The sequence below is a fragment of the Panthera onca genome, chromosome A3, assembly GCF_046562875.1.
Source record: "Panthera onca isolate mPanOnc1 chromosome A3, mPanOnc1 haplotype 2, whole genome shotgun sequence".
Classification (NCBI taxonomy): Eukaryota; Metazoa; Chordata; class Mammalia; order Carnivora; family Felidae; genus Panthera; species Panthera onca.
In genome coordinates, this window is record NC_138341.1 from 60,152,128 (window position 1) to 60,180,095 (window position 27,968).

The 27,968-nt window shown below is 43.6% G+C and overlaps 1 protein-coding gene across 6 annotated transcripts; it reads right to left on the reverse strand.

Moving 5' to 3' along the window:
- Positions 1-19: 19 nt before the first annotated feature.
- Positions 20-27,968, reverse strand: B3GNT2 (UDP-GlcNAc:betaGal beta-1,3-N-acetylglucosaminyltransferase 2). 6 transcript variants are annotated; one of them, XM_060604852.3, is made up of 4 exons: positions 27,701-27,968; positions 22,768-22,857; positions 16,030-16,168; positions 20-2,559 (listed from the first exon to the last, which is right to left on the reverse strand). In XM_060604852.3, the coding sequence occupies exon 4, from the start codon at positions 2,548-2,550 to the stop codon at positions 1,357-1,359; it is 1,194 nt and encodes a 397-aa protein (XP_060460835.1). In that variant the 5' UTR covers positions 2,551-2,559; positions 16,030-16,168; positions 22,768-22,857; positions 27,701-27,968; the 3' UTR covers positions 20-1,356. The 6 variants fall into 6 exon arrangements, with proteins under 6 accessions (XP_060460835.1, XP_060460830.1, XP_060460845.1 ...); XM_060604847.3 differs by lacking the exon at positions 22,768-22,857; XM_060604862.2 differs by lacking the exon at positions 16,030-16,168.

Below are 27,968 nucleotides of genomic sequence, written 5' to 3' on the forward strand. Positions count from 1 at the left end.
ACACATGACACAAGACAAGTAAAAATACAGTGACTTTATTTCCATCATCTTACAATCCCCAGTATCACATCTGGTAAGAAGCATCATTTCTATAAACACAAAAATATTTCAAGAAAGCATGTTACAAGATAGTATATGTAAGCAACAGTTTGGCAGAATTTTATTAACTCTAGTAGTTCACAGACCCCTCCCCCCAAAAAAGCCAAATATTAAAATTCAAAAGTAACAGTTAGCTTTATTTAACATATGTTACACCTTAACACTTAAAATATCATGCTCTAGTTAAATATTTCATCAACAACACTGTATACAAATAAAATATTACACAAAATATATTTAAGAAAATGTTTTGGTCTTTGATCTGAACAATAAATAAAAACACAGGCACTTCTACACTGAGACAGGGAAGCAGTCACTACTCAGAATAATTTTGTATACGTGACATGTGAAAATATGGCAAGAATAGAATCCCGGAGTTTTAAACTGACAATCCGTTCACGAGAAGGTCTGCAATTTCAATCTTTTCACTTGAAGTTCAGAAATTACAAATGCCTTCCTGGTCCACATCGAAAATTCCTAAGCACAATATGGCTGCCAGGGTCAATTCAATCTTTTGATGGCCATTATGGAATCATACTCATGATGTTCAAATACTAAAATTAGAGAATTATCACGGTACCACCCAGCAAACCAAATATCAGGACAGTTAAGCTTTCTCCTTAGTACGGTCATAAGACCATGTAACAAGGTAAACCGGATAAATGTCACACAGTGATTCTCATTTTGCAAAATTAACTGACCTACTAAAACAAGAAAATACTGTGGGGGTGGCAGGAAATTTTGACAGAAGTTAATTTTTGTAGACGATTTTAAAAATTCATCCAAATTTCATGAAAATAAATGGAATTGCATTTAACAAAAACCACTGAATCATGTATAACGAGGTCTTTGTAGCCAGCATGTCCATAAACACCTAAATTGCAGATAATTCAGTCATTATAATGGAAAGTAAGCATACTCTCATACGAGGGCAAAACATAAATAACCTAAACCCGGAAATTCCAGAAACATAAATGATTTCAGCTAAGAAGGAAGGCAAATTAGAAAACAATGGCCACTAGCCATAGGAAGGACTGGAACCAATTTTCCCAGCATATCCTCTGTGAAAAGTTAACAATCTTCTGCTTTCCCTCTTCAGAAAGTACCACACCAGAGGGTATAGAGGCCCTCAAATGGATACTACTAATGAAGGCAGTTTTGATGGTTTAACATAGGTATTACCCCTAATGTGAAAGAACACAACATGGGAACTATTCAAGATATGTCTTTCTATGCAAAACTTAGTTTGTATATATTTCAGCAATTTAAATGAGCATCTTGCAACCGAGACCAGATATCAATCATCTCTTGAGGTTTTCTACTATGTACTAACATCAAATCTACATAGGAACAAATGTTATTCTTGTTTTTCTCTTCTATATCAAATGTCTTGAAACCTTTGTGTTTCTCTGGAACGAGGCCGAGTTTCTGAAGGCACATTCCAGTATAAACATCATCAATGGGGTAGAGAAGGACCCGGTCGGTTATACTGTACAGCCTCAGGGCCAGGTGGCCAGAGTAGAGGAATCCACCTCCCCCTGCATAAGGCGGATAGACACCAGTGTAAACAACTTCTGGGATGTAGTACTTCAGTTTCTTATCCCGATGAGGTCCAGCATTGTGGATCACATCACCTATAAACAAATCTTTGGCTTTGTTCTTGGATAAGCTATTCAAGTAATTCAGGATGTGATGCGTGTTCACAAAAACATCGTCATCGCCCTTGAAAACGAACTCAGCATTTGGGCAGGAAGTGCTCACCCACCTGAGAAAGAGCACTTCTTTCAGGGACAAGTTGAAGAAAGTGTCTCTGTAGTTCCACATAAGAATGTCTTGGTGCTTCTCACTCTCGAATTTCAACATATCTGACAGGTCCGGGTGGTTGTCCTCTGGCGGGGTCTGACCCAGTAAGAAGACTCGCACTACAGTTTGGTTCCCCATGTTGGTTTCTCTGCCCCAAGATTCCCGAATTGCTTGCCTTCTAGCAAAATGTGGAATGAGGGACTTTATAGCCAGTAACAAGAAGGGTTTCTTTGCACATTTATCCGGTTGATCTATAAGTAGTGAATAATTTCGACATCTCAGATACAGTAGAAAGTCTTTAAATCTGTCTGGCAAATTGCTGAAACCTGAAACGACTGACATGACCCTCAGGTCAGGTTCACAAAAATTTAGATGGCTTATGTTGGAAAACCCGTATACTTCCCCCGTCTGGTTGGCCAACATATTCAAAATGGGATTGTACCGCCTGTTCAGCTTTTCTTGTTCTCTATTCCAATATGCCACAGGGGGGTCAGATATCTTCCAGAACTTTTCTTTGGGTATTATTACTTCCCCCTTTCCATTTTTTTCTTGGCTGCTGCTTTTGGAGACTTCCACAATCAAATAAATGAAGACATTAACCATCATCAGGATACCCAACAATTTTATTCTTCGACGTCCAACACTCATTTCTCATATCTGGAATAAAAAGGAGGAGCATTGTATTAATTAGGTACTTATTAATTTGCATTTGCTGACATATGTCACTTGCCTCTTTGTCTTTATCTTCTTTGGAATAGTGGTTTGGAACACAGATTCGAGGCTCATACTGCCTAGGTTCAAATCATGGCCCTACTATTCTAGCTCTGTGACTGTGGGCACGTTGTATAACTGATGTCTCAGTTTCTCCATCTATAAAATGGGGGAAATAACTCACTTCATAGAATGGTTGCTTATGAAAAGCTTTCGAAACAGTAGCTGGCCCACAGCAAGCAGTACATAAGTGACTGTTAATAGAGTGGCTGTTTTAGACACCTGAAGGCAAAGATATACATTTACTAAGTAACCCCACAGGTGTTCAACTGCCTTGCTTACAAGGACACACATACAAACCAGTGTGTTGCAAACTGATTCACTCACAATTCATAACGAATACATTTTATATTGTGACCCAGTTCACACACAGAACTGTATTCATGTGTGTTACAATGTGTGAGTTTCCGTGTAATTCACAGATTTTTTTCTATTTTGTTTTATTTCATTTTTTAGAAAATGGTAATACCAACCCTGAATTGTTTCTCAATCCACACTTTTATAGATGAGGAAACCAAGGCAGAGAGATTAAGATGCTTGGCCAGGGTTGCAGGGCTAGGAGTTGGATGAGACTTATTTATTTTTTTTTAAAACATTTATTTATTTTTGAGACAGAGAGAGACAGAGCATGAACAGGGGAGGGTCAGAGAGAGGGAGACACAGAATCTGAAACAAGCTCCAGGCTCTGAGCTGTCAGCACAGAGCCCGACGCGGGGCTCGAACTCACAGCCCTCACGGACCGCGAGATCATGACCTGAGCTGAAGTCGGCCGCTTAACCGACTGAGCCACCTAGGCACCCCGAGACTGAGTATTAAGAGAAACAAAATGACAAGACTCATATTGGCTTTATCCTACTGGCCAAAAACTGAGGACAACCCAAATACCCCAACAGAAGAACGGACTGTCAAATTGTAGTATTTCATACAATGGAATAACCCCCAGCAATAAAACTACTACTAGCTAAAATAGTACACTGTGCATGAAAGACAGACCACAGGGGCACTTGGCTGGCTCAGTCAGTAGAGCATGCTACTCTTGATCTTGGGGTCGTGAGTTTGAGCCCCATGTTTGGTGCAGAGATTACTTAAAATAAACAAAGAAATGTTAGGGTTTTTTTTTGTTTTGTTTTTGTTTTTTTAAAGAAGACCTCAAATTCCATATATGTTAGGTTCAAGAAGGCAAGATTAACCTAGGATCTAAAAACCTGAAAATGATAGAGATAGAGGTTTTGACTGGAATGAGGCAGGAAGGAACTTTCCAGAGAACAGAAATGTAGTATGTATATCTTGGCCTGGATGAGGGTTTCATGGATGTACACATTTGTCAAAACTCAAATTGCATACTTAAGATCTCTGCTGTTCATAGCAAAACGAAAAAGGGAAATGAAAATGACATTTTCGTGAAATATCAAAGGCCAAGAATAGATTTCAGGCTGTGGGCAACAGAAGAAAGAGCAATAAAATAGTTTATTTGCCAGGGATGTAACTCCAGAGTTCGAGCACTACTGTGATGGATGACTTATACAAGAAGCATAAACTTGACAACCCAAAAAAATAGGAATGGTAATACACTGCAAGGAATGTTCTTACCAGGTTAATTCTATCACTGAGAATCTATCCTTAGAAAAGAATTCTTAAGAAGTACTGTGTCCCAGGCACTGTGTAATACCTTACTTGATATAGTGAATCTATGAAGTAGGTGTGGTTACCTTTATTCCCATTTTATATCTGAGGAAACAGATTTAAAGAACTGTTACAGACAGAGCTGGAATCCCAGCCAAGGCAACCAGGTTCCAAGGCCACCAAATCAAAGGGTAGTTAGTCAGTCTCCTCTGACCTCTACAAACAAAGCTGGGTGCCTATTTCAAAGAATAGTGTTTATTATTTTTTTTTAATTTTTAATGTTTATTTTTGAGAGAGAGAGCAAGTGAGAGCATGAGCAGGGGAGGGGCAGAGAGAGAGGGAGACATAAAATTTGAAGCAGGCTCCAGGCTCTGAGCTGTCAGCACAGAGCTCGACGCGGGGCTGGAACTCACAGACCACGCGAGATCATGACTTGAGCCAAAGGCAGACAGTTAACTGAGCCACCCAGGCACCCCTATTTTTTTTTTTAATATAAGAAGATATTTAAGTTTACTGGGTTCTAACAGATAGTCCCAAGGTAAAAGTATTTGTCATGCTGAGAATGCTGTGAAGCTATCACATGCTGGACAGCCCAGATGAGATGGGTTGGAATTCACAAGTTCTTTTGTGTCTTTTAAAATCTGTTTAGTAGGTCCTCATCTAATTGCTTTTGTTTATGTGCTCGCTTCAGCAGCACATATGCCAATTGCTTCTGTTTACCACTGCTCAACAGCTTTGATTATAGACAAAGAAGTAAAAGGTGTTTAAGAAAAACAACAGGGGGCACCTGAGTGGCTCAGTAGGTCGAGTGTCCAACTCTTAATTTGGGCTCAGGTCATGATCCCAGGTTTGTGAGATCAAGCCCCGCATTGGGGTCTCCAATGAGCATTGAGCCTACTTAAGATTCTCTCTCTCTCTCTCTCTCTCTCTCTCCTTCTGTACCCCCCTCTCAAAAAAAAATAAAGTATATTAAAATACACACACACACAATGGCCCCTACCCCATACTTCTAAAGCTTTTGCACATCTAGAACACATGGCAGATGCCCAAGTTATGTGGGTGCCAACTCACCCAATAAGCAGCCCCCATCCCACTTCAAATCTCCCCTCCCTTCTGAACCACTACCTACCCCTCCAGAACCCCACCACTGAGCTACCAAGAAAGGGCCTTGTTAAATAAACTTCCTCCAGATAAGGTAGTAAAAAACCACAAGACATTCCTTACTCCTTAATTCCAGTTTTAAAGGGCCCCAAGGCACACACAACCTGAATAATTCAAACACCCATACCCAGGTCTAGAGTCCACACCCTCCTCAAGTTAGCTCCTTTAAAATGAGCTTTTGGGCAAACCTAATGATCAAACTGAAGGTCTCAGTCCAATACATCTTTGGCAACCTAAACCCCTTTACTCTGGGCCTTACTTGCAAGGACAAGAGAACTCAAATGGACACTTAGAATATACTTGCATGGGTACCTCATACAGTTAAAGAAATTGCCATCTTTTTAGAAAATAAATCATAATTTTAAGGGTTGTTTTTGTTTTGCCTTTTTTTTTGGCTTCTAAATTGAAACAAAATAGTTTTCAAAAACAAGCAATTTTCTCTAAATTGGGATAACTCTCCTACAGCTACAGTAGCATTTGACCCAGTATCTCTGATCTCTACATCCTGGGCACTTCATGTAAACAGCTTGAAGGAAGGGCAATAAGGAAAAGTATGAGGGTGAATGGAGAAAGACTACAATGAGGACAAAGATTTCGAAGGTACTCAAGAAAAAACAGCACACACTATGGGGCAGCTAACTACATTTTCAACTCAGAACTCAGAACTACATTTTCAACTCAGGCATTTTCAACTCAGAAAAGGAATATGGATATCAGTAGACTACTTCTGAAATTTCTAGAGTAAAAGAAGTCAGTTTAAAGAGGAAAAAAGGAAAGCACAGTACTTTACATAGCAGGTTGTGAACCTCTAAGTTAATTTTCCTAGGGAAAGATTCAGAGTGAATAAGATGGGAGACGATCCCAGATAAATGAGCTGCATAAGCTGGTTGTACATCCAGGTTATGGGGCAGGGTTATGGCTATCTGGAGTCCAGCCATAACTGTCTGAAGTGATGCTCTGAAGTTTCTATCACGAAAAGCACCCATCCTTCTTTCGGGAATATTTGGAGGAATACATCAGGCTTGCCACCCAACTTCATCCACTGCAATTCAGGCTTTTATTTCCATGACCAAGACCCAGACAGGACTTCCCACCACCTCGGGCAAGACAGAGCTTTACGGCTCTCAAAGGGACACCATCCTCACTTTATTTACATCTGCTCAAGGATTCCAGGCTGAAGGGCATTTTCCTGCCCATTTCCCATTTGCACCCCTAAGGGAAGCTGAAAGGACAGCACCTTAACAGTGAGAAAAATGGAGGCTCAGAGAGGGTTAACTGAGCTGCCCAAATATTATATAAGAGTTAAGTGACAAGGGTGAGAGGATACAGTTTTTCGGTTTCCAATCCAGGGCTCTTTGGATCTCCTCCTTTCTCTACAAGGCACAGCCACATTCTTGTAATCTGACCCTGGTCAACAGCAAGGTTACGAGGGCTGGCTCAAGACTGAAAAAAACCCAAAGCACAGGAAAACTCTTTTTGTTAGCTCAAATGTACCAAGGTACATTTGATCATTACTAAGACTCTCCAAAGAAAAGGAAATGCGAGTGCCTAGAAGCTCCCAGCCCCCCCTCTGAGAATGGGCCAGCCTTACTTGTCCAAATTCCCAAACATGCAGCACAGGCTAACGCTTACCCACTACTTGCTAAAGGACGTTTTCTTCCAACCTGAGAAAAAAAGATGGGAAAACCAAGATTCTCAACTATAGTTTTCCATGAAGTTTAAAAGTCATCTTTCATTTGTGACCTGGGCACAGTCCCTCTCATGAGAACTCTGCTTTTGGTAGACTCTTACTACAAACCAAAGTTCATGGAAAGGAGGACAAAACAGTGACCCCCATAAAAATATCTGTGGGAAAAAGCTCTCTGAATATCTGACTAAATATTCCCATTACAGACATAAAACCAATACGTGTCCTTTTCTGAGCAGGAAGTTACATTGCTTAAAAAGAATTTGAGTAAGAAAACTTACCCCAAAGCTGGGCAAGATGTTATACAACTCTGACTGTGAAACACAGAATTTTTCTTATGAGTAACAGAAATAGGAAGAAATCCCAAATGCTAACAACCTTAGCCTTTCACCTGGTGCTCCCCAATAAGGACTGAACAGTTTTGAAATTTCTAAAACGCTTCAGTTGGTTCTGTGTAACGGAAAACAACTTTCTTCTTTATTTTGCAATTAAAATATTTAGAAAGCAAGTTAGAAACAGGAAAAATGTATTTGTTAGCTGAAAACGGATTACAAAATAGCACAGAGGCCCTGCTTCAACTATGTGAAAATCCAGATAAAATACAACACGAAAACAAAACTGGTTTCATCGGGGCGGTAGGATTATAGGTTATTTTAACATTCTTTAACACTGCCACACCATGTCCCTCCTTGAATAGCCTCTTACCACAACATCCAGACTGCCTGGGATGGGGGTGGGAAGCATATCACACAAATTCCTGAGACTGGGTTCCCATTTATGAAGCCCACGTCGCTATCCTGTGTCACGGCTTCAGTCCCACAGTCTCTATATCGTTGCACTGGACCCCCCACAGTGTTCCGCAGAGGCTCTGCCACAACATCCACCCCTAGCCCACCTGCACATCTCCTGTGCTCTTTATCTGAAGTCACCTATTAGAAAGGATGCTTTCTATGAGCACATATGCTTTCTTTGAATAGTTAGGTACCCGCCAGGCGCCAGCAATCCTATGAGGCAGATACTCTCTGAGAGGTGACTGAACTTGCCCAAGGTCACACTGGTTCAAACCCAAGCAGCTCAGCTCCAGATTCTGAAGGTTAAACCATGATGCAAATGAATGCTGCCACACAGGGTTATGACTAATGGACACTAGTCTTACTTTGAGTGGTTAATCTCCTTAAGATTTATTAAATATTTTAAAGCTTTTCATTTATACACTTTAACCTACAAAACTACATCCGTCAAAGTCAGATACTGGAGGCAGGGTGGTAAATAAGTAACCTTGATTCCTCTATAAACTAAGTCCTGGACAAAATACCTCACATACCTCATTTTGTTTCCCGGTATGCAGTCCAAGCAATCCCAGTATTTCATTCATGGACACTCGAGTGGGAACCACTGAAGTGGATCATCCTAAAAGGTTTCCTCCAGTTCTGAAAGCCCTAGAAACACTGAAACAAAGTGCTGGCCAGAAAACATTTTATTGTGGCCAAGAGCACTCATTCTCACAGAACTCCAACTCAAGGAGAGTCAGTCTCTCTCTCTCTTTCCTTCTCTTTTCTCTCTCTCTCTCTCTCTCTCTCTCTCTCTCTCTCACACACACACACACACACACACACACACACACACACACGGAACCAAGGAACTCAAGCAAGTTAGGGAGATGGCTACCAATAGCTAATCAGGGCTAGAGCAAGCAATCATATCCAGGCCTGACCCAAAACCTGTGCTTGAGACTGCCCTACATTCTCACCCCAGTATTCCCAAGGTTAAAGATAAAGGAAAGGCAGGACCTTCTTGTGTAACCATTAAATAAAACGAGCAGCCATCCCCATCCAGTCAGGCTGAGGCAAGGAGGCTGGAATTTCAAGCTCTTGATTCAACCACAGTATGAACTAGCAGCCTTCGTGTCCAGGGGGCCCTGCTTCCTGCTCACTCTCCTGCACAAACCAGACACACACCCCTTCACGGGGGAAAGAGCCCAAGCCCACTGCCATATCGTGAGGGCAGGGGAAACACGTACACTCTCTGGAGAACGTGCACATGGTTCTGGCTGGCTGCTGCTCTCCCCCACCCTCCAAAACCCTGGCGAGAATGGCTTTCCTAAATCCTTACCTCCCAGGCTGCTCCCATCTGTTGCCTAGTCCTTGCCAGCCCCTTCCAGGCTCTGCTCCGATAAACAGAGACAGGGACAGTTTGCAGCTAAGTGGTTCTGGGGGAGAGAACAGCTTCTAGCACTCATGCAGACAGTGGGGTGATAAGGGTTTGAGTGAAGCTGCTCAGAAGAGCTGGGCCAGACCTAGAACCCATTCCTTAACAGGAACAAGAAGCCTGACCTGGGTTCTTGCCAGGGCTGGGGCAGGGAAGCCCAGGACCTAGAGGCTGGCACAGAGAGAGAACATGTGTCTTTGCTTTCTAATCTCTAAGTCATAGAACAAACTACTCGCTAAATTCAAGGAAATTTGGTTCACAGTCATTAATATTAGTACTTCATGTTTGAAATGAAAAGGGAAAAGAACATATGATGAATGTGCTCACCTACACATCCCCACAGTCAACATTATACATGAAAGTGTCTGGCAGGACATGTTCTGGTCCCCAAGTGATTACAGTTCCCCAAAGCCTGGTATGGCTGACTTCCTCAAGTGGCATTTGTCATTTAAGATAAAATTAATCACTAAGTTCATTCTTCAAATAAACATGTACAGAACTTTCAGAAAAGGAGGAAGAAGAAAATGTGCAAATGATGGCAGGGAATTAACCCTCCCAGAGGCCATCTTGACCCTGCTTTTTATAAAACTGACAACAGTTTTAGATGTTCAATGTAAAAGATTATGTAGTTATAAAACAAGGCTGGTAGATGTTTGAGGGCAGAAATGTCCCAGATCCATTTTCACTTTTGAAGGTCAGCCTGGCATCTGCAGTCAAACAGCCCAGAGTTAAATTCTGATTATGCTACCTACTAGCTGTGTGACCTTGGGCAGTTACTTGACCTCTCTGTTTCCTCATTTGTAAAATGGGGATGAAATTACCTACCACATCAGTTGTCTATCACTCAATGGGCATTCCATAGTTCTCCTTCAAGGATTCTGATTCCTCCAACACTAAGCACATTTCATTGCCCCTTTCATAAATTTGCTCTCTCTAGGAACTTGTCTATGCACTGCCTTAAACATCACCTCCAAAAGGAGGATCACAGGTTGACTGAGGATCACAAGTTGACTCAGTTAACTGCAGATATTAGCTTCTAACAAGCTTTGTGGGGTCCCTCTTCTCAGGCCCCCTATTTAAAATGGATCAACTTCACAGGCACCTGGGTGTATTACCTCAAACTGCTGCCCCTTCCTGCTCTGCACATCCAACCAAGGAGCAGAGTCCTGTGGACCCACCTCCATAATGTGACTTGTACCTCTGCCATCACCTCTCCTCTATTCTGCTCAGGCTCTGCCACCAGCCACTGTGATAGCCTGCCACCTTATTTCTCAACATGCTCCCAAATATGTCCTCTTCCTCAAGTACCCAGTCTTCAGCCCCCTGTACAAACACACATTCCCTGCTTATGTTCTTCCCCTGGTGTGGTCAGACCACCACCAACAGGCTGCTGCTCCCTCAAAGGGTAACCTTAACTGTGTGGTCTTCTAAAATTCCTTGGGGCACTTGTGTGGCTCAGTCGGTTACGCATCCGCCTCTTGATTTCGGCTCCGGTTCATGGGCTCGAGCCCTGTATTAGGCTCCACGCTGACAGTGCGGAGCCTCCTTGGGATTCTCTCTCTCTCTCCCTGTCTCTCTCAAAATAAATAAACTTCAATAAAATAAAATAAAATAAAAAACTCCTCTCTTCTCCATTCCCAGAGCTGGAGCTCAGGGCTTCAGGGCCTCTCCCCCTTTTCTACACGATGACCTACCCAGTGATATGTCCCAACCTAAACACCAGCCTCAGTCCTCCAGTTTTCCAACTCACAAACCCTTCTGGTCCCAGCCAGGGCACTTCATAACTATTTGTGCTTCCCTTCAAACCATCTCCAGCCGACAGCCCCCACCCCAACACCATCCACGCTTTAACATCCAAACACAGCAAACACACTTCTCTTCCAGAAAATCTCAGCTTCTCTCTGCCATCTGCAGAGTGCCTTCCTTTTGCTAGGCCTTGCTGGAGAGCTTCTACTCCTTCCAAATTAGCTCAAGTGTCACCTCCTGGCTGAAGCACCCACCTCCCAAGAGTTAGGGCATCCTCTCCTGATCATGTTGGCCTACACCTGGGCATATTGCATGATCACACTCTGCCACCATTACCCCCAGCACGTGGCACCTGAAAGTCATTCCGCATTTGCTGAATGGACAGATATTTTGGTCATCTGGCCAAGTTCACTGAGTAGAAACTGCATTAAACACATATACCTCTCCTCCAAAGAGAGGACACTGGGAAATCTTGTGTGAGCATGCTGGTAAATGACACACACGTATTTATATAAATCTCTCTTTTTAAAACACTGAAGTACAACAGAAAAAAATTTAAAGGATCTTTCTAGAATTGAGAGAGATGAATTTCACAAGTAGTGAGCCCATATTAAACCTGAGAGCTCAGGATAAGATCTGAAGAAGTAAACAGGGGTGGACACTATAGCCCAGCCCCCCATCTCCCACAGTCAGCCCCAAACCCACCAAAGGCAACATACTTGTGGGTGTGCTTCGGGCACATCCTGTGCATGGGAATGCACATGCACGGGACTCAGTAGTGCTTCCAGGTGAGGGCTCCATCCCTCCTCCTGCAGCAGACCCTTCCTCTGTCCTATCCCAAAACAGAGGAGCCTCCACACCCCCTTCTTGGTGGGAAGCAGGCAAGTGGGGGAAGAACTGTTACCACCATCAAGGCCGTAATGGTGAGGCACAGGGTGAACCCTAAAGGAAGGCAGGCCCTTAGTACAGACTTACAATTTGAGGGCACCCACTTCCCTAAGGCAGGAAATCATTTTAGAAAAGAAACACTGAAGTGCAGGTAGTCACTTCCTGTGGAGCTTCACGTGTCTTGAAAGCCCTTGTTAAGAGCTGGACGTGGCTATGGCTTGGTAAGTACTTCCACTGGCAGCTGCAGGATCCTTGCACAAACAGTGTTATCTGGCATGCTCTCAATGGGCCGCCGAGACTTCTCTGACTCATCCTTCTGCTTCGTTGGGTTACACGGGATATGTTTCAGTCTGGGTCCAACCAGGAGGCAGAGACCACACAATAATTTAAGCACAAGTTTAGGAATATAGTAAGTGAGTAACTACAGGACGGAACAGAACTCCACAGAGTAGTCTCTGGCAAATGAAAAGTACCAGGAAAAGGACAAACGTGGAAGACAGCTTCAGAGCTTATTTGAGAAGGTATGGATGGCGGAAAAGTTCCCAGGTTCCCGGGCCAGAGATGGTTTAGTCACCAGGAGAGCAGGAACAACCCTCTGGGGTGCAGGCACAAAGCCTGGAACACATGGTGTCCCCATCAGGAGGATGAGAAAAAACAAACCTTTGAGACTGCTGGTGGGCATTCAGAGAGAACGAGGGTGGAGAGGGGGTCACCACACACAGGGAGTCCAGGATGTTGCTGGAACAAGGAAGTAGGGAGACCCCCTTCCGTGGCAGGTTAGCATGTCAATGAGCGGTTTAGACAGGAGCAGCTCCTGGCTGCAGCCTGGGACAAAGACTGGGTGGCCAGTTCACTAGATGACCATGACCATGGGGCTCCAGCATGAATACACATGGGGCTAATGAGAGGGGCCAGGGAAGCAGTGGCCTGGGGTGGGCCCAGGCTCCCCTTCCTACCACTGTTGCCAGAGCTGGAAAAAGCCATGCCCTGTAGGTACCTAGGAGTACAAGAAAAACAGCAGGTTCTGTAGGGGAGTCTGGTTCTAGACACTGGGATCCAGGAAGGAGAATCCTACTCTTCTGCAACACCCTCTTCAGAGCCTCAATTTATACAAGGCAAAGGAAAAATATTTAAAGGCCCTGATCCATTTTCACATATCAGGCAACAAACAAAAACTGGCACAAGTTCTAGATCCCTAGATCACCAACCCAAATTCATCTCCAACTACAGTACTTTTATTGGAGTCTGAAGTTGGGAGAAAAGGTTTGTTATAAAACATGGGCCCTGTACAGTGAATTGGTAGATAGGCAACAAATACATGACAGTCCATTAGCTGATAGCAGAGGCCAAGGCAGGAACTGAGTGGGGCCAGTTTGTGGGCTCTGAGGCCACACTGGGAAGAGGAAGTAGGTGCTGGTGGGCCCAGGGCCTCTCTGCTGGAAGAGGATGACTCATGCCTACACCTAACTTAACAAGTGCTGCTGCTGGAGAGACTGTAGGAATGTGTTTTCTTTCACAGCCCCGCTATTTACAAAAAAAGGAGAAAAGAAAACTGGCGAAATCACAGGAATATGAAAAAAGGAAAAATGAAGAACTCGAATTGGATGTGCACATTGATGACAAATACAGTTGACTTTTGCATTCACGGCAAATTAATTTCTGTAAAGCAGGTTGAGTTCACAGTGGAAAGAGCACAATCTGAGTAGTCTGTCTTCTATCGGTGGATCTCTCATACAGCTTTGTGGGAACATGGGTATTTGTTCTGGCTTATCAATCACTACCAAGGAGTTGTTCATGATTTTCCACATAATCGAAAAAAACCCTGATGAACAACCTCATAAATGCAAGTTTTTTGTCTTAGGATTTCCTTTGGAAAAACTACAGAGAGAACGCAATTTTTTTTTTTAAGTTTGCTTATTTATTTATTTAGAGCAGAGGAGGGACAGAGAGAGAGGGAGACAAAGGATCAATCCCAAGCAGGCTCTGCACTGTTAGCACAGAACCCAGGATGTGAGGCTCAAACTCACAAACCATGAGATAATGACCTGAGCTGAAACCAAGAGCTGGACCCTTAACTGACTGAGCCACCCAGGTGCCCCAAGAGAACACAAATGTTTAAAATAATATAGAAACCAATCAAATTGTTCTCCTCTCCTCCCCATCCATCTCCCCCACCAAAAAGAAAGGTCAGAACTGGTTTATCTTCACTGGACACTTAAGAGCATGGAGCCATCCACACTGATGTGGTCCACTGATTGTTAGTCTTTACAAAAAATGGACATCTCCTTGTTTTAATTTACACTTTAATATGCTTCCGTCCTGGTTTTCCTACTCCTCATGCCCTTTCTCCTTTTCCTATGTCAGTGATTCTCCTCTCATTTAATCTTCTACAAGCTCAAAAATGTGAAGCAATTAGTCTGAGGTCATGGAGCTAATCCCAGTGGAGCCAACATTTGGACCCTGGAGCCTGACCCTAAGACTAAGCTCTTATTCTTTCTACCACACAACACTGATGCTCAAGATGTCAAGAATCCCTAGATAAGCTTGGACTTAAAAAAAATAACTTAGGAATGAAAATCTTAATCAGCATGAGAAAGCAGCATTGTAGACAAAATCGCCTGTTGGGAACCGTTCACTGGTTTGAGGTGCCAAAGGTCCTGGTCTGGTAGTGTAAGCACCTTCCTTGATAGGGGTGAGGTCCCTGCAGATGTGTGTGAGGAATTTACCCACGCTATAGAATGAGAGACTGGCAGGGGCTGAAACTGGTCTAATCACATACTCTCCAGGCAAACTCTTTTGTGAGAGCTGTTTACACAGAGAAAATGTGACCTTTTTCTTCCCTTCCCCTCTAGCACCACCGCCTGAAGGGAGGGATCCCAGCACGGCCCTCCATCCTGCTACAGGTTAGTGCACAGAACTAATCTGGCCCAGAACTCCACTCCCCCAGCTCTGAGAGGAAAGGACACCAGCCCTCACCAGAAGAGATGATCAAAGAGCAAACGTTGACCACAAAACTGTACCACTCAGCCTTTCACTGGTTTTCTCCTTCACAAGCACACACATTCCACACAGAGATCATATACCAATTTCGTTATCAGAAAGAAGCCGTTAAGACTTTCCTTTCCAGGGCCTTATAGCTCATCTACTCCAATCAAGTCATTTACAGAAGAGGAAATGAAGGCATCAGAAGGACGTCTTGTCCGACATCCCCACAGGAACAATTAGGGCAGTGAGTCCAGCAGTGAGAATTACTGTCAGGGACAAAGTCTTTTTCTCATAGTCTACAGCTTCAGTGCTAGGACTTCAACATAAAAAACAAAAAGGCCAAAAGGCCAATTGCCCCAGCACTGCCTGGAGTGGTACCATCCCTGATCTCCTCCCGTTAGGTATGTTTGTGGTACTTCCCCTTTGCTGCTGGAACCCCTAACACACATATTTATCTGACTTCCCCACACCTCCTTGCTAACAAGTCTGACACACCCACAGGATGTGGGAGCCTCAAGGACAAGGGCTGGGCCATATTAATTTCTGTATCTCTCGTGTCTGCCACTCAGACAATATATTGCTATTTTGTCAATGAATCTGAGGAAAAGGACATAAAAGGGGAGGTGCAGTAAAGAAACAAGGACTAACTATAATTTTTTATTTTTTTGGTCCTTATGATCAAGAATCAACATCACTCTAAACAAGTCATGGTTGAATAATTTTCACACACGGGCCCTACATCTCCAACACCCCCACCCTCACCCCCAGAGCACCCTACCTGGCCCCCCGGCTATCCAGGTCAGTCCTCTTCCTAAGGGTCCTAAGCCTTTTCCAAGTCCAGTGCTTTCCTCCTCAATGCCTTACCCCTCACTCATCCGAAGCAGTACATCACCTAAAAACATCTCAGGAAACCGTCTAATATGATTAAATAAATCTATAAACAAACATAGGCCCAAGGGTTGAAAGGCAATTACAAATTAATAAAAATGCACAGGCATAAATTACAGTATTGGACTAGAAACAGAATCCCATTATGTAAACGAAGTTATCAAACTGACCTTATATAAATGCTTCTGGAAGTAAGTAGGCCATCGGCCATGGCTTGGCAATTTTGATGAACAGAGATGGGGAGGGGAGGAGGTAATTTGGTGCCTGCTATGTGGACTCCTCGTGTCTACAGACACTTAAAACGAAAAGCTGATGAAATCAATGAGAAAGGATATTTTCATGTAAGTATTGGAGAAGAGATTACTGGCATTTTACATAGTAAAATACATGAAATTTTCACTTAAAGACTAACTTAACAAAATTAAAAGTTGACTCTCCTCAAAGTTTTAAAATTAACTTTCAAAATTACATCATTGCCCACCACTTAATTCCATGGGTTGTGATAACTGACCACAAACAGAAGTAGGAATTTTTTATTTTAAAACAATCACTTTAATGTTAAGCACCGGGACAGCCAAATCCAATGTGGCATAGAGACTGACCTACGTCACTCCCAACAAGCTCGACAAACTTTCAGATCAACCACTGCCCTTCCCGATTTTATTAAATTATATTTGGCAATTCTTGTCCCCACAAAATGCAGAATTTCAGAGCATGTCCATCAGTTTCCTGCAACATAAAAGTTTACATCTGTCTTCCTTCCAAAATAAATAGATAACCCCAAGACAAGAAAACGTTATTTGAACGTGCTGCAAACTGAGACTGTGTATATCATATTAGACTTCTTTTGTAACTTTAATATTTAAATTAACACCAATGACATGCATTGTGTTTGTTTTAAGTAATTGAAAAGTTGCCTTGGGAAGTCTCGATTTCTTGGCTGCTAGGATGAGGGTTTCCAGTGCCACGTTTTCGTAAAGAAAATCTGCCCTTCATTACAATGAAGGTGACACCAAGGGGCATGAGTTACTGTGCCTCCAGGACTCTAAAAACATGCATAAAAACCACAGAAAGTTGTACAGAATTGTCATGGCCAGAGATTTAAATGACGGTGTATTAAAATAGAAAAAAATCAACAGATCTAATATCTTGGAGGGGAGAGGGGAGACAAGAAAGGAAGGAATGGGCTGGAAGTACCAGACGCTCCTTTTAATGACAAACTGACAACTGCATACCAGCCCTTACCCATTCACTGTCCATGTACCAGGAAGCATGCCAAGGGCCCAACTGGATACTCAGTCCTGTGAAACGGTCACCGAAGTATACTCACTTTACAGATAAGTCAATCGCTTCCAAAAACTGGCCTGAGATTCCCAAGATGGTGAGTGAACGGAGGGAGAGTGGCAGAAACTGGGAACCCAGATGGGTTCCCAGCCCATAAGTTCATCCCAGTTGCCGCTAAACTTGAAGACAAGCATGGCACTGTGTGGTTGGCATGGGCAGGGTAGAGGGAGGTAGGCATCTCCATCGACATTAAGCACTCTCACAAAGACCATCCTAGATCGAAGCATGTCACCCTCAAAGTCCCCTCCCAGAGAACTCCTGGGCACCTGCACCCTTGTGCAACAACTGAACAACTCCTGTCCTTCCTACCCACACCTTTGCTCATGCTAGCTTCCCCCGGCCTGAAATGTTCATTCTTCTGTTTCTCAATCCTACCCTCATCCTTGAAGGCCGTGGTTCAAATTCCACCACCTCCTCCATGAGGACATCCTCTATTCCCTCAGTGCACATTGTATTTAATCTTACCTCCTGGCACTCGGGATCCCCCCCAAAACTGGAGGCTCTCAAAAAGAGTACCAGGTGGGAATGCAAGCTGACACAGCTACTCTGGAAAACAGTATGGAGGTTCCTCAAAAAACTAAAAAGAGAACTACCCTACAACCCAGCAATTGCACTACTAGGTATTTATCCAAGGGATACAGGTGTGCTGTCTCGAAGGGACACATGCACCCCAATGTTTATAGCAGCACGATCAACAATGGCCAAAGTATGGAAAGAGCCCAAATGCCCATCGATGGATGAATGGATAAAGAAGATGTGGTATATATATATATATATATATATATATATATATATATATACACACATACATACACAAAGGGAGTATTACTCGGCAATTAAAAGAATGAAATCTTGCCATTTGCAACCACGTGGATGGAACTGGAGGGTATTATGCTAAGCGAAATCAGTCAGTCAGAGAAAGACAAATATCATATGACTTCACTCATATGAGGACTTTAAGAGAAAAACAGATGAACATAAGGGAAGGGAAACAAAAATAATATAAAAACAGGGAGGGGGACAAAACATAAGAGACTCTTAAATATAGAAAACAGAGGGTTACTGGGGGGTTGTGGGAGGGGGGATGGGCTAAAGGGTAAGGGGCATTAAGGAATCTATTCCTGAAATCGTTGTTACACTATATGCTAACTAACTTGGATGTAAATTTTTTAAAAATTAAAAAAAAGAAAAAGAGTACCAGGAACTAGTTACCTAGAGCCCACTCCTCAACCCCAGTAGTGTTTCCCAGCCCAAATGGTCAGGGGAGCCAAGACCCCACCCACTCTCCTCAACCCTGAGGGAGGCAGGACCAAGGCGCCCACCACACATGTGCTGTAGCTGTGAGGTGAAAGCAAACCGACCACACAGAGTGAATGCCAGGTGCTGCTCCTCACACACACACGGAATATCCAATTAAACCAGGCTCCCCTGGGATGCCACCTCTTCTCCAGAGTCAGGGACCATCCTCATCCCAGTAGACAACCTTTCTAGTGACAAGTGACCCTAGGGTGGCAACTTCAGAACAGGGTACCAAACAAGCAAAATACACCCCCCCCCCCTCAGTTCCCTTCCCCTAGCTTCCTTTCCCTTTCCTGCCTCTTCTCCTTTCCTCTAATGTTAAATCTCAAGAAAGTTACTAAAAGGAGCCTGAGGATTGTTTTTAAGTTGCTTTTTCAGATATCAAAATAAGTCATACGGATTTAAAATACCTATCATCAAAACTGATACTTTGGCCTTTTATCCAAATGTTCTATTAAAAGGGGGGCTGTTCAACCAAAACTCAGGTCCACATATTTAAAGAGACGAAATGGTAACACTTCCTTCTTTGGCCACCTGCCAGGAAAAATTTATGTTGCCAAAATAAAAGAGAACATGTTTGCTCAATATAAGAGCACAGGACAGAACAGCTTAGAAACTGGGCCTCTTTGACCAAGCGGTTTAAATCATCTAATTTTAAGTATATCTGTGAATGTCACCTTCACATGTCACAGGCTGTCATCTACTTGGAAATATCAGGACCATAGCAATCCACGTCCACCCTCTGCCCACTTCTCACTCCGCATGGGGCAAAACATGGGGGTCGAAACACTCTCATGGTTTCTACTTGTCCAACTGAGGAGCTGGAGGTGTCACAGGCCTTGCCCTCCCGCTCTGGGTGCTGCCCACACAGCCTCCCACTCATGCGTGGGGCAGGGACGAAAAAAGAAATGTCATGCTGAAACCAGTGACAGCCACCTGAGGCTTCATTATATCACTCTCTGTATCTGTACTAGTTTGAAAATCTCCATTATAAAGAGCTTTTTTTTTTAAAGGCTCCAACAGAACCTTAAGGAAAAAAATTCAAAAGAGAAACAGTTAAAAATAGGAGTATTCATGAGAGATATTTTAAGTTCATTTGAAGAAAATAATTCCTTATGTGGTGATGGGAAGAAAAATAAAATAGCTACATCTCATTTACTATAAAGAATAAATGCTACATAAGTTCCTTATAAATAAGCGTCAAATTCAGCCATAAAATAATAAATGCAAAATACATTTCTTTAGTTCCAAATGTTAAATATTTAGAAAAGATGGTATTTGTAACAAACCCAATTTGACCCTTTCAGTGCTAAAACAAATATATTTGATTCTAAAAATGTCACTAGGCCTCCCAACAAACAATCTAGAGCCAGACTTGAAGGTTGTTTTGTTTGTTTGTTTGTTTTAAAACCACTATTGTGTTACTCTCTGATCAGGACTCAAAAGCAGTAGTTCAGAGAAGCTCTTGAATGTTAAGTGCTTTTCAAAGAAAATAAACACCAACAGAATTCTGAAGCACAAATTAAAAGCCTTATCAAGTTTATGGTGCATAGAAATAACCTTACTGGAGTGTTAACACTTTCATATTCATGATGGCATTGGATTTTAACAATCAACAAGTAAGATTGGCTGTGCAGGTTTTTTCCTATTTTGCATGGGTGGGGGAGGAAACAGAAGCTAAGTTGGGTTGCCATGGTTACAAAGGTGGGTGTGTGTGGGGGTGGGGGGGGTTGGTTTTTGTTTTCCCCTGAAGTCAGCCCTGGGACCAAAATCTACTTCAAGTTCTCCACAAGGACCACTCTCCCCCTGACAGTAAGTCACTCCCCAGCCCTCCTAAGATTACCATCCCCTGTGACAGCCCTTGCTGCTCCCCTGGGGTCCCGTGTATCAATGGTGGATCTCCACTTTCTCCTTCACCTTCAAACTCTCCCTCCCAGTGGCTCCAGGTGCAAGCTTCTCCTTCCCTTCTCTGCCAATATTCTGAAAAGGTTCTGCTCCTGGTCATGCCCTTTTATATGCCCGGACCTTTCCAATTCCCTTCATCCTCTAGAATCTTCAGTCCTCAGCCTCTCCTGGCTTCCCAGAGCACCTAACACTGCTGACCACCACCCTTGCTTCCCCCTCCCCCCAACCTCAAATTCAAGACCACCCAACCTGGATTCTCTTCCTGGTTCTCTTGCATCTTGGCAGCTTTGCTCCTGGCCCCATGCCCCAAAACTGGTGCTCTCCACAGTTCTGGGCTTAAGCCTATATTGCTGGGTCTTCCCTTGCTCCTGTCCCCTGGACCCTCTGAGACACCGCTAGAGCCTCCAATGTCCTAAATGTTAAAAAGCTCCCCCATGTACCTATATCTGTAGCTCACCCCCTTCACATTCCCTATACTGGTTTTATCTCTCACTCTCTTTCAAATATATCACATATTCACACTTTAATCCTGTACTATCCCTGGCCTGGTTTGGGCCCTCAGATTTCCCCCAGAAATACTGATGAAGTGACCGAATTCAACAAGTAGCAAGCACGTATTTTAACTGAGTAGTATTTAAAACAGACAAATAATGGGGTGCCCACATGGCTCAGCTGGTTGAGCGTCCGACTTTGGCTCAGGTCATGATCTTGCAGGTCACGAGTTCAAGCCCCACATCGGGCTCACTGCCATCAGTACAGAGCCCACTTCGGATTCTCTGTCCCTCTATCTCCGCCCCTCCTCTGCTTATGCTCTCTCAAAAATAAATAAAAACATTTTTAAAAAATTAATTAATTAACAGAGAGCCAAGAATAAAGTTATGTGGTCAATTACCATAAGGTTGATAGGAACTTACACAAATATAAAGGACAGTACAGATAAGAATAAGGACAGTCAGAGAAAACCTCTCTTCTCAGCGAGAAGGTAGCAGGAGTGGGGCATGATAATTCCAGAAAGAGAGAACAGCCAGTGTAAATGCCAGAGGCAGGATAGCACAGAGGCCAGTGTCACTGCAGTAAACTGAACCAACAGCCTGGTAGGTAACAGAAGAACTTTGGCTTTATTCTGAGGGGCAGTAGGAGCTACTGTGTCAAGAAGCATATAAAGTAATTTCAATTGTAAAGATTCCTCCACCTTCTTTCAGAGAATACACTGTTGTAGGGGAAAAAAGGTTCCCCATCAGGAGGCTGTAAAATGACCCAGGCCCATAATCACACCTGCCTTGCATCCATCTCATCTTCCTACATGCAAGCTTGACCCTGAGATGTCACCACATCCTCTCCACAAGAACTTTCCATGGCTCCCATGACCTCCATTAGCTATCAAGTGCCACTTCTTTGCATGGTCACTGAGCTTGCACCGTGTCCTATTACCCTTTCCTAAACACCCGGACCTCTAAACCCATGAAATCACCTGCTGTTTCCCTGACACACTACCACAGGCCTGAAATACCTTTGCTCTCCTTTCTCTGCCCTCTGAAAAGTTATTAACTCATCGCTGAAGGCTAAGTTCAAATACCACTTCCTCAGGAAGCCTTTCTTGGCTACCTCCAAAACTGCACATTGCTTGCACCTCTACAAGAGCATTCTTTCATGGGTTCCAGGTTAGAGGTGTCACAGACGGCTAACTCGAGGGCAAGAACTGTGCCTGGACCATCTAGGAATACACATGGGGCCAAGCACAGTGCTAGGCATACACTAAGTGCTCAGTTAATGCATGCTGATCAAGTGAATAAAATGCTCATCTGATTACACATCATCTTGAGGTCTTAGGGGGAGGGGGTCCCAAGGACAGATTTTGGCTCTCAGCTGCTGTAATATGGAGGACAGGGGACCTGATGGGAGTGTTGGGGGACTGCATGCCTAGCACTCCTGACAATGGTACGGCCACAAGTAGGGACCAGGCTGGGTATGGATTTGAACTCAAGCCTTCAAAGCCTCCTGCCCTCTCAGTCAGGTCTAGGCAGGCCACACAATCTGTTTTAAATTTGCCTAAAGTATCAGCAATGTGTTTTTCATAAGCCCCGTCCAGAAGTGTACAGATACAAGAAAAGAACCTAGAAGGATCCAAACCAAGTTAACAGTCGTTACAGTGTTAAGAGATGGTGGCATTAATTTTATTTGCCTTTACCTGACCTTGATTTTTCTCCCTAAATAAACATCATAAGGAAAAAGTCTTTTAGAAAGAATGCCAGAGTACCACCCAAGTTACATTTAAAGTATGTCTCCAAAAATAGAAAGTATCCAAAAAGCCCACCAAAACACTGAGAACAGGAGACCACTGAATATATAATGCCACTTACCAGGAGGATTATAGAAGCTGAAAATGTTTTGAATGGTTTGTCTGAGCACGCGATCATCTGAGCATAACAACTGGTCCTGTGCTTTCACTTCTGAAACAATTATTTCACAAAATATAAAGCAGTAAACATTGTTCTGGATATCCCGGCCACTTACTATTGCCTCTTATCTAAACTCTTCCATAGGCTTCATAATCAAGTGTAAACTCTTCCTTGCACCACAGCTCATTCCACGCAGGTGATCGCAAGTGACTGATCAGCTCTACATTTCAATGACTGTCATTTCATGACTTACAGAGGAAATGTCAATTAAAAATAATAGGAGATCAATTACTAAGACATAATACGTCTTATTTAAGCTGAAAGCTACATCAACAAAATATTAAATCAACAAAGACTTGGCTTCTAACTTCCAGTAAAAGATCAACATAACTTTTATAATGAAACGGCATATTAAAACAAGAAAGATATAGTTGCTTTAGTTATCATCCCTTGAAAGAAATAAAAGGGTGACAAGGAAAGTGTATGTCAAACACAGTGCTAGATACTGTAAGTGTATGATCACATGAGTCTTCTTAGTAAATCTGAGAGCTTTATCTTCCGCCTTTCACAAATGAAACACACAGAGAGGTTAAGTAACTTAGTTACAGGAATCACAGTCACACAGTGGCAGAAATGCAACTCAAAACCAGGTCTGTTTCACAAAAGACTCGACTGTATGACTCTGTAATTCCACTTATATTAAGTTCAAGAACAGGCAAAATCAATCTCTATGAAAGGAGTCACATCTAAGATGATATGAAAGTTAGAATAACGGTTCCCTCTAGCGGGTGGATACAGACTAGAAAGGGGCACAGGCACCTTCTGGGGCACTGAAAATGTTTACTTCTTGAGCGAGGTGGTGGACACACATTCAGGAACAGCACATAGTATTAGGGCACTTTACACTTTACTGTATGCTATCTCTCAAGTTAAAAACAATTTTTAAAAATCCTCATCTGACTCTAAGTTCATACTCTTAACCACTAAACCACCACAGAGCCACTGACAGACCCGGCCACACTCTAGAATTGATTTCCTCAGATAATCTTTTTTTTTTTTTTTTTAAATATTCTGGTGAGCAATGTACATCCTAATCACATCAGAGTAAAGCCACTGGAACAATAAACCTGCTTTTAAATGCCACAGAATGAAAAGTAGAAAGTATCAATTTCCTGGCTACTAGGAATTTCCCCTCTGTAGCCACATCAGAATACAATGTTCACAGATGCACAGAAAATTCGTAACCAAGTTATCTATGGAAATACCTAAAGCTAAAATTACACAAAATATTTCAAGACATGTTATAACTTTATCAATAATGCTAACTCTCAAAAGAAATTTGAATTTTGTTACAAAAATTAAGGCAGGCAGGCCAAAGCTGATGGGCAAAGAACATAAAGCTCACAGTAGGGGCCACACATAAGAAGTGCAAAATCTCAGCTTAGTGTTCTAACACACAGAAAACTGGTCCATACAATTAACTTTTTCCAGCAGTAAAGTTACTGTACCACATATGCCCTAATAACAAATTCTCCATTAAGTAAGTACAAGTTCTTCCCACTGAAGTTCTGTTCAGACTAGCAAAGCCTCATCACCGCTAGGTGATGATGAAATCATTACATCAATTCTCTCAAAGTCTTATACCACACACAGATACATCTTATTCAAACAGTAATTGCCTCTCCAGAGAGAGGAATTTATTCATCCTACAATTTGGACATATCTTTGGCAAGCACCTAGTAACAGTTATCCCACCTTATCGGGAAGTGGGGTGGGGGCAGGAGACAGCTGTATCTTACACACCTGTTGGGTATATGTGCTGTGGTCTTACTGGGTACTTTCAATTGTGTCAGCCAGGAAACCTAACTTTCAAATTGCCACAGCCCAATTTAATTCATATTTTACCATTCTGTATACACTAAAATTGCCAGGCAATTGACTGAAATGATTTTACTTCTCCCTGATCATTTGCATATAAGACCAAAAGGCCTTTAGGAGAATTTTTCACGACTGGTAACTTATACACCACGAGTGGACATGTTGCAATAGATTATATAACCGAATATTATCCCAGATGCAAGAATCTTAATGTTTATAAATGTATACATTGGCATTTATTAATTTTTAAACTCTTTAACAAACTGTTCAACAAACGGTCAAAAAAACTAAGTAAAGTTAATATTGTAGCTATTAAGTAAGTTAGAAAGAATTAAAAGCCCTGACCCAGTATGTTAAGAACAGAGTATGCTTCAGCACATTCACAGCACTGGTCAGGATCCTTAAATTATTGTTTAAAAAGAAACAAAACAAAACAAACAAACACAAAAACATTACCAGAAAACATTAAAACTTTTCAAAGTTTCTCTAAGAAACAATGGATTCATCTTTTCTCTTATTCCAGCATCAGCTGAAAAAGCCCCACACGTTTCTATCCACAACATCTTGGCTTTATACCAACAATGCATCATGTAAAGCAGAATGATCCATTTTTTTTACATTCTTATTCATTTCCTAATATAAGTCCTTTTTTCCCAATGTACCTCTAAAAAAAGGCACACATTTGGACAAATTGTATAGTGAAAAATCAACCATGAATTATCAGTTCCATTTTCCTACTTTAGCAAAACTGTAGTATCTTAGAATCAGAAAAATATAAATTGTGTTTTTTTAAATAAGGAACTCTTCAAAACTACAAACCATTACTCAGCTATCCATCAGCAACCCCTCAAAAATCATAACTTTTACAAGCATATGTTTATTTTCATCAAAAGATTACTTCATTCCCTGGACTTTAAAAGCTTTATCTCCATCTGCCAAATTTGGCTGATTTCAGTCAGACAAATCTGAATGGTTCCCAGTTACTGTGTCTGGTAAGGGGAAGTTGATGCCTAACGGAACTTCTATATTGATTACACAATGACCACCACTTATTAAGTGCTCAACTCCCATAATGCAGAGCCAGGACTTCGGTAAACATTATCTTATCTGTCCTAAAAAACAGTCTGGTGGAGCAGGTGTTACCATCCCCAAAACCAGTTATGGAAAATAAGGCTGGGATGATCAAACCTGCCCTAGGTCACTGAACAGTATGTCGCAGAATCAAGACCAGTGAACAGAGAGGGTGGGAACTTGAACTGTTCTGGAGAATTAGGTCTTGCATCATACACATGTCCTCTGCACAAAAACTAAATGAAGAGCAGTGAGCCCCTGCTGTTGGGATATGGCCATAAGGGAAAAGAGTATCTCAAATTGAAAAGTTTCAACATTCTAATTTCAAACATTAGATCCAAAGATAAAGGCATTGGTAAAGGCTGCGCAGAGCAGAAAGCTTTACTTGTAGAGAGTTCTATAGGGTTCTGCACTTCCCTCGTCTTAAAATCTAATCTGATTTTAAGAGCACAGGGACTCTAACACTCTCCCAAGTTCCACCAGGCTTAATAACCTCTATTCAAACGAAAGAGAAGTGAGAACTAGAGCAGTGGGAAGAAGTGACCGCCCAACCCTGTCTGTCCTCCCACCGGGGTCAGCTGTCAGAGCCGCATGGGTGCGACCAGCAGACAGCTGGGCTCCAGAGCCCTTCGACTGGGCTAGGCTCGGGTCTCCCCTACTTCCCAGTCCCAATCCTGACTCCGTTGGCCACCTCCCGAGCCAAAATACACCGGAAGAGTTTGTTATAACAAGTAGACACCCATATTCACCAACTGGTTTAGCAATCTGAAATCTACATCAAGGCTCCAACAGGGAGGGGCAGGAGAATATGGTATAATTGTCCTAAACTATCTTTCTACGAAGTTGGGAAGGTTCACGAGGCCATGAGGGTAGAGAAGCAAAGACAAACATACCATCTCTCCGTTTTAAGGAGGAGAGGGAGCCTCCTCGCCCTGATTTAAAATGTATTATTTTCAGAGGTAGGCTTCCACGCCGTGACACGTGTGGGGAGATAATGGGTTCTGGGGCTCCCCTGCCCTAAGTGCAAAATACCGTACTCTGGAAATTAAGGTGACTTGGTTTTATTGCCTCCAGAAGAGTCCGCCTGCCGTCCCGGGACAGCCTCCAGGACCCCCGCCCGCGGCCTCATTGGGGTCCCACCCCGCGCCCCGACTCCCACCCTTCCAACGAGGGGTTTCGCAAGGACCTGCCTTACACGCTCCCGGCAGCACCCACCCATCCCCCTCCCCAGGTCTCAGGCAAGCAGCCTGGTTAATCATTCAACGCGGGCGGCGTGAAACATTTTTTTAGAGGTCAAAGCGAAAGGTTCTCCCTAAGTTTCACAGAAACCAGCCTTTGGGGACCCGGAGGTGGCAGCGGCAGGCAGATGGGGGCGGGGAGCGGCTGCTGGCGGCTATTTGGCTCACAAAACACCTGATCTCCCCATGCGGCACCCGAGACCAGCGCAATGAGAGGGTGGGGTGAGGGTTGCGAGAGCGAAATCACGCACAGCCCCCTATCCAAAACGCCTGTGGAAGCCAGGTGAGGACGCGGGCCCCAGATGCCGCTTCGCAATGCCTGCATCACCCAGCACGGGCTCCCCCGGAAGTTGGGGTGCAGCGAGGAGGGGGGAATGTCCCCCGGCCCGTGGGGGTGGGGGTGGAATAGGGCAAGAGACTCAAAAGACACGCTGCTGCTGGTTTTGTTATCCTCCTCCTCTAGGGTAAGAAAGGTGGAGGAAACGGGGGACGCCTAAATGCGGCGGGAGCCACCCAGGAATGGTTTCCTCCTCTGGGGCGCCGGAACGAAGCCGGAACCGGCGAGGATCTGGATTGGGAGGGAGAGGGGTCAGTGCGGAGCAGTGGGGAGCCGGGAGCAGAGATGGAAAGGAAGCGGAGAGGGCTTGGGGAGGTGGTGGGGGAAGGGAAGGGCGGGGGGGTGGGGGGGCACACCCGCCCGGCCGTACCTTGTCCGGGAGCAGCTCCTGCTCAGCGGGGCGGGGGCGGGAGATCCCGGCCACATCCACGTCCCGGCCGCTCGGCGCGGCTCAGCCCGGCGACCGCCGCCGCTCACGCTCCATGCGTTGCACCGCGACGGGCGGCCCAGTGGTGTCGGCAGCGGGGAAGTCACCGGCACGGCTCGTCTCCAGCACTTGTTGCAGCCACTGACACCGCGCCTCTCACTCTCGGCTCCGGCTCCAGGCGCCGCCACCGCCTCTGGGCGCCCCGTCCGGC

Excerpts from the sequence above, each read along its gene's own strand:
- B3GNT2 (XM_060604847.3), bottom strand. The coding sequence starts at position 2,550 with ATGAGTGTTGGACGTCGAAGAATAAAATTGTTGGGTATCCTGATGATG.